Source organism: Mastomys coucha, unplaced genomic scaffold (genome assembly GCF_008632895.1).
Source record: "Mastomys coucha isolate ucsf_1 unplaced genomic scaffold, UCSF_Mcou_1 pScaffold18, whole genome shotgun sequence".
NCBI classification, from domain to species: domain Eukaryota; kingdom Metazoa; phylum Chordata; class Mammalia; order Rodentia; family Muridae; genus Mastomys; species Mastomys coucha.
Genome location: NW_022196900.1, coordinates 97,425,700 through 97,432,963, shown reverse-complemented (window position 1 = coordinate 97,432,963; position 7,264 = coordinate 97,425,700). Strand labels below are relative to the sequence as shown.

The following is a 7,264-nucleotide window of genomic DNA, read 5'->3' as shown; positions in this document are numbered from 1 at the left end:
ACTGTCTTCATCCAGCATTGCCACCATCTTCTTAGACACCAATCACCTTTCTCCTTTTCTCCCTCCCTTCTTTCTCTTCCATCAATCCATTTATCCATCCATCCACCTATTTGGTCATTCATTCATCCCTCCATCCATCTGCCCACCATCCCTTTGTTCATTTATCTACTTGTCCATCCATCCATCCATCCAGTTATATATTCATCCATCCCTCATCCATTCCTCCATCTGTCCATTCATCCATATGTTCATCTGTCTACTTGTTTGTCCATCCACTGTCTATCATCCATCTATCCACCCATTCACCATCCATCATCCATCCTTCTATCCATCCATCTGTCCACTCATCCATATGTTCATCTGTCCACTTGTTTGTCCATCCATCTGTCCATCTATCCATCCATCCTTATCCATTCATCATCCATCCATCCCTCCTCACAGGGCCACTGTGGGAATAAAAGATGTGTAAGTGATCTGGGTGCAGTGGTACATGTCTTTAATTTCAGCACTTGGGAGGCAGAGGCAAGCAGATCTCTGTGAGGTCAACCTGGTCTACAGAGTGAGTTCTACAGAGTGGTCTACAGAGTGCTGTTCCAGGAACAGCAACAACAACAACTAAATAAAGAAATTAAATTAAATTTAAAAAAGAAAAAAGAAAGGAAGGAACAAAGAAAGAAAGGAAGACATATAAATGAAGGAGGGAGGGTGGAGCATCTTGACCTACCTCTTTGAGCCCCTGGTCAAGGTGATCACCCATTGACTTTGTGCCTTCTGAATTCTGGTTACCAGCACATCACCTCATGGTGGATTTGTGTGCAGGCGGCTCTGCCACTCACTAGCAATGTGACTAGAGCCCTGACTAGCTGCCAGCACATCTTTTAGAGAAGGCTAACTCTCTTCCACTGCCCTGAACTCTCACCCCATGCCGAGGTCCTCCTGTCTCAGCAGCTGTCACACACACACAGGGTCACTGAGTCCAGGGGAGCTCACGAACCTCGATGCCCTTAGTGGCTCTGAGTGCAAGGCCTGGGATTTGAACCACACAATATTCATCCACACCGAGCTGACTGTGAGGACTGGATTGCCACCCTCAGGAGATAGGACCTACACATTTCTTAGTGTGAGCCCTCAGAAAGGCAGTCACGGGATGGGCTCAGGCACCAAGAGGCTGAAAGGCAAGGCTGGGATCCTCTGGGCTTCCTGTGGGCAGCTACACCTGGCTGCTTTCAGGCCCCCTCTCACCCCACAGAGTGTTTCAAACACCTCCCTCCCTGCCTCCTAGATTGACAGCCCATGACTTAGGTGACCGGGCATGGAGCCAGGAGGTGGGGACCAGGCTCAGGCAGGCTCCCCAGGTTGCAGGGTGAAATTAAAAGGGAGGAGGAGGGAGCTCCAGCCCATCAGAACGCACGCTCCTACCCGGCAGCCGGGAGTCCCCAAGGAGAACTGGGGGAACCGGGGAGCAGCCGGGGCTTGTGGCTGCTGGGCACCCAAGCTCACCCGACCAGGAGACGGGAAGCTGGGCACAGGATGGCCTCCCCTCGAGCTGTACAGCTGTCTCTGGGAAAGCCGACTCGCGCTGTGTGCGTGGTAGGTGTGGAGACACCTGTAAACGTCTACAGGTAAGATCCGGGACGCTTTCCTATGCTTGGGTCAGGGGATCCACAGGCAAAAGAGGATGCAGGGGGGGTTCTGGCAGGGTGATATCGGACACCAGAGGAGGTGAAGCTGGCTTCAGAGCTTGTGAGGAAAGGAAACAGGGTCTGCCCCGGTGCACTGGGGTCAGGATACTCGGTCCAGTCCCTGTGGGACTCTGAGGGTGGGCTCAGGAGACGACCCTGAGGCCTGGGGCCAAGCTCTGTCTGGGTTCTACATGACAGTCTTCAAATGGAGCAGCAGAAGGAAGTGGGGCTCGAGCCAGGGAAGAGGGTTGGGCCCCCCTTCCTCTCTCCATGTCTTGCCAGTTTTCCACCTCTCTGCGGTTAGGGGTGTGCATGTGACATCTTGACCCTTGGAGGCCAGCCAGAGACAACCAGAGTGACTGGGATTAAGAGGGAGTAGTCAAGGCATAACTCGATGACTTAATTTAAGAAGTGATCCTGGAGCAGAGCCCTGGGACTTGGGCTGGCAAGAGATGATGATGATGATGATGATGATGATGATGATGATGATGATGATGATGATGATGATGATGATGATGATGGTGGTGGTGGTGGTGGTGGTGATGATGGTGGTGATGATGGCAGTGATGATGATGGTGCTGGTAGTGATGATGGCAGTGGTGATGATGGTGGTCGTGATAGCAGCAATATCAACATCTGAATAGGATACCCCTGACTTCAATCTCCCCCATTGACCCAAATCTTCCATGTCCTGGCTCTGCTTAGATAGGGATGCAGGGACCTGAGCAGCCTCAGCTCTTCACCTGGCCACCGAGGAAGTTGTTGATCTCTGGGGCCTGTGGAGCTCTAGGTGAGGTGCCTTCCACAGGGAGCTGAGGGCTGGGGGTTCCCAGGCACCCTCTGAACTCAGTTCATCCTTGGGGCTCGGCACCCACACTTGTCCAGCCGGGTGTGGGGATGCTGTAACTGTCACCTGGCTGAGCTTCATTGAGGCTGTGTCTTACTGTTCCCCTCTCAAGTGACGGTGTAGGGTCCCAGGGACAGGGCCGGGGAGGGACAGACAGATGCTCTGGAAGCCAGACCTTGACTACCTTCCACTGGGGACCAGAGTGGCTAATGGAATTATATCCACTCTTGCCAGTTCAGCATACAATTCTAGATTTAATGAACAGAGTCCATTGAGTGAAGAGGGGAGGGGAAGAAGAACGAAGAAGAGGAGGAGGGAGAGGGAGTGGGAGAGGAAAGAGAGAAAGAGGAAGACAGAGAAAACCAGAATTTTTGGTACTCCCTGGGGCTTTAGACATGCTAGACAAAAGTTCTACCCCAGGACCAGCCCCAGTAATTTTTTTTTAGCTATGGCATGGAATATCCATATCCTACAGCCTGCAGTTGAGCTGAAGCTCAGCTGGGACCAGCCTTCCTGTCCTGCATCTGGCAGTCCTGCTCTGACACCGATGTCAGGGGAGGAGAGCCCCCATGGGTCCCGCCTGCCTGATCCCAGGGCCCTACTCTCACTAGGGACAAGGTTGTTTCTAGAAAGTTCTTTCAAACCTCAGCCCTGCCGGGCAGTGGTGGCACACAGCTTTAATCCCAGCACTTGGGAGGCAGAGGCCAGCGTGGTTTACAGAGTGAGTTACAGGACAGCCAGGGCTACGCAGAGAAACCCTATCTTGAAAAACCAAAAGAAGAAGAAGAAGAAGAAGAAGAAGAAGAAGAAGAAGAAGAAGAAGAAGAAGAAGAAGAAGAAGAAGAAAAAGAAGAAGAAGAAGAAGAAGAAGAAGAAGAAGAAGAAGAAGAAGAAGAAGAAGAAGAAGAAGAAGAAGAAGAAGAAGAAACCAACCAAACAAACAAAAAACCAAAAACCAACAAAAAACAAAAGCAAAACCCTCAGCACTGGGTTACTCTAGTAAGGCACTTGGCAGGGAGCCAGGCCTACCTTCTGTCATCCGTTCATACCCATCCAGTCCCATCCCTCCCACCATCCCTACCCTGACCTCCCCTCCTCCTTCAGCTTACTTCCAGAGTCCCTAGCTTCTCATTGCCCAGGACCCTGAATCCTGATTGGATGAACTGGGTCCCCTCTGAAACTCAGCATGGAGGTTACATATACAGCCGGGGCATCCTGGTTCTGTTGGTCCCTGGCTGTGTGGTCTGGGGCTTGCCACTGCCCTTCTGTGCGCCTGTCTCTGCCTCTCTGAGTGACCTCAACAGTGCCACCATCGTGGGTTGGGGGATGAATGAGACCTGCATGTGCTTGTCCATGGTAGGTGACTGATAGGCTGTGCCAGCTGTGGGCACCCCCACATCTGTTCTTCCCCACATCTGTTCTTCCCATTGCTCCTCGGGGTGGGGGAGAGAAGGAAAGCACAGGCTGTCTTATGGGGGCGGGGAACACCAAGCCCTTAGCATCGTTCTTCAGTGTGGCTGGCCCAGATGAGGGCAGAGGGAGCTGGCTTGGCTGTGGCTTCGCTTGACTGGCTCCGGGAGGGACTAGTGTGTGAGCACTGTACCCCAAGTAGTGTCTAGCGCTGCACCCCGAGTGCTGTCTAGTCCTACAGCTCCCAGAGTTTACAAGGCCACAGGAATTTGCTTTGTGGCACTGAGGAGGGCTCTCCTGCCCAGAGGCAGTGGCGGTGGGAAAGGTGCCGTGAATGGACAAGCCATCAGGACTTCCAGGAGCCCGAGGCTCCCCCAGGGGCTGGGTTAGAGCTAGGCCACACATGATGACGTGATGAACTTGGGGTTCCTCCCTCCCTTTGCTTGGTGACTGGCTCCAGCTGAGGCCAACCAAGGGGCTTAGAACTGGTCTTGCTTGCTGATAAGCCTGGGGAAGGCCCCCCCAAGTATGAGGTATGCCGGTCACCTGAGCTGCCCAGAGTTTGAACCTCCAGATGATAGTGTATAAGGTGACATCAGAGCAGATGACTAAGCCCCCAGAGGCCACATGGCCTGGCCATTTGAAAAGATGTTTGTATGTGGGGTTAATTGTGTGCCATGGGGTAACTAGTCTCAACAGATGCTGAGGGCCATCCCTTATGGGGGTAGCTCAATACCCTTATGGGCTATCTCAGTACCCTGATGCCTCTCCCTGGTGGGTTATCTCACCATCTTGACTCCCATCCCCAATAGGCTGCTTCAACACCCTTGACCCCTTCAGGCTGGTGGGCTACATCAACAGTCTCACTTCACTTTAAGCAAAGCGAAAGTAGGATGTTCAGGGATTTGGGGCACAGGAGTATGGGGGGATGGTGGCATGAAACTCTCCAATAAGCTACAGGAAGGACTAGGCCTGACCATCTCCTGGACTTCCTGAATTCCAAAACCAACAATGCCCTGCAGTGTATCTGTCTGGCTGTTTCCCTGGCCATGTAGATAAATGCTGTCAGCCTCAAGGGGGCGGGGTGGGGGGGACGACGGGGGGGGGGGCAGAGCTGGCTAGCAGGGAAGGATGATGTGATTGATAGGATCCCAATCTGAGGGACTGACAGGCTGCAGGCACTGCTGGGACCAGGCACCGGCTCTCCTCCATCTCCATTCAACCTGTCCACGTTCCTGCCTAAGGAAGAGTGCCCTTATTTGGAAGTGATGTTCGAATGCTTACGTTTTTTCCAGTTCTGGGATTATATGAGGTCACAGAGGAAGCCTTGCTCTGGTGGCCTGGTGGCCTGAGGACAGTAAGTGGACAGTGGGTAACCTCACAGAATAAAGGGCATCAGGCAGGATGCAGAGACATACTGTCACTCCATCATTTAGACTGAAGCAGGAGGATTGCAAGCCTAAGGCCGCCTGGTCAACTGTGTGACACTCTGTCTGAAGATAAAAAGTAAAAAGGGAGCTGGGCGGTGGTGGCACACGCCTTTAGTCCCAGCACTTGGGAGGCAGAGGCAGGTGGATTTCTGAGTTCGAGGCCAGCCTGGTCTACAGAGTGAGTTCCAGGACAGCCAGGGCTACACAGAGAAACCCTGTGTGGAAAAAACAAACAAACAAGAAAGTAAAAGGGGAACTAAGCTGTGGCTCAGTGGTAGAGTGCTTGCCTAACATGCAGGAGGCCCTCAGCGCTGTCAAAACGGAAGACCCGATTTGTTATCTGTCTCAGAGCTCTGATCTCTCAGCTCCACAGACACAGCTGTCGCCTCCCATGCTCAGCTGGCTGGAGAAAGGCCAGGAGGATTCCAAAGCTGTTAGCAAGTCTGGGCTGGCACTGAGAAAACTGGGACTTGTGGACACGAGCCAGCCTGGCCTCGTAGAAGAGACACATCTGAGTTTGGGCCTCCAAATGCACCCTGAGCCCCAGAGCAGGACCCCATTCTGGGTTTGAGTTCATGGCCCCTTGAAACACTACTAGCAAGTACTTCCCATGAGCCCTTGGGGGCCATACATCTGACCAAACTGCTCCTGGCTTAGGCCTCTGGCATAGCGTCAGTTAGTTTGGATGCAAGACAGGTCACTGACACCACAGGAACTCAGCAGAGGGGCAGCAGGGATGCTGTGAGACAGAATGGTCACCAAGGCTCTGGACATGGGCGTGTGTGGTCCCAACCTCTGGACTTAGTGAAGAGAGAGAAGGGATAGACCCTCCCCTGCCCTACCCTAGCCAACACTCACCTGGCTCCACTGAGAGAAGCTCCCAGGGCTGGCCAATTTGGTGGTTTCTCAGAACACAATAGCTGGGGGTCTTATTGGTCCTTGAAGGCTGTGTGACCTTGGGCCAATCACTTAGCCCCTCTGAGCTTGCCCTCTCTCTCAGCCTAGATAGGTACGGGTGACGTCACAATATTGCGTGCCTGTACAGTTGGCATCTCTAGTTTCCCCATTTTATTAATGAGGACTTTCATCACCCTCAGGTCTCGGATCTACTTTGGCAAGGGGAAAATGACTCAGTGCGCCCATTTTAGATAAGGGCCCTTTCTCTCGGGTACTTTGGTCCTAGGATCCAGTCTTCCTTTGCTTTGAAGGACAGGGAGTGTCAGCTGCCACCTGGAGCCCCGTATCCACCGTGGCAAGGCCTGCCATCTCCGGCCATCCTCCTGGGCTTGCTAGGCAGCCTGCACTGAGCAATGACAGGGCGTTGCAAGGTGCCCATGAACCACCGATCACTATCTCTTGGAAAGAGAGGTCACAGCCACGCCTCATATGGTACAGACCTTAGGGAAGTGAATACGTGTGGTACCAGACCAGCCATGCATGGTCCTCCATGACCTCTGCCAGGTGCAAACAGCTAAAGGGACAGAGGGAGAGGGCCGAGGCTGAGAGGTGTCTGAGCTGCACCCCTTCGCCAACCTGATTGGCTCCCCTAGTCTACCTGGCTTGTGCCTCTGTGGGGAGTTCATTGACAGCCAGCATGAGGGCTGTTTTTAAAACATGGGTGTGTGTATGTGTAAGTACTGGTGCTCCTGTGTGTGCACTGTGCATGCGAGGCCAGAGGATAATCTTGGGTATATTTCCTCAAGAGCCATCTACTCTGGCTCTTTTCAGACAGGGACCGGGGACTTGTTAATTAGAGTAGATTCTCTGGTTAGTGATCTCCAGGGATCTTCCTGTCCACTTTTCCTGGGTATATGAGTATATGACTCACCCAGGCTTTTATTTTTTTATTTTTTTCTTATGAGTGCTCTGTCTGGATATATATATATATATATATA

General features: G+C 52.7%; 1 protein-coding gene across 1 annotated transcript in view; it reads left to right on the top strand.

Moving 5' to 3' along the window:
- Nucleotides 1-1,408: 1,408 nt before the first annotated feature.
- Nucleotides 1,409-7,264, top strand: part of Padi1 (peptidyl arginine deiminase 1) — a 34,344-nt gene continuing 28,488 nt past the window's right edge. The window contains exon 1 of the mRNA XM_031376952.1: nucleotides 1,409-1,622. Coding sequence (XP_031232812.1) covers nucleotides 1,531-1,622 — 92 coding nt within the window. The 5' untranslated portion in view covers nucleotides 1,409-1,530. The remainder of the gene's footprint in view (nucleotides 1,623-7,264) is intronic.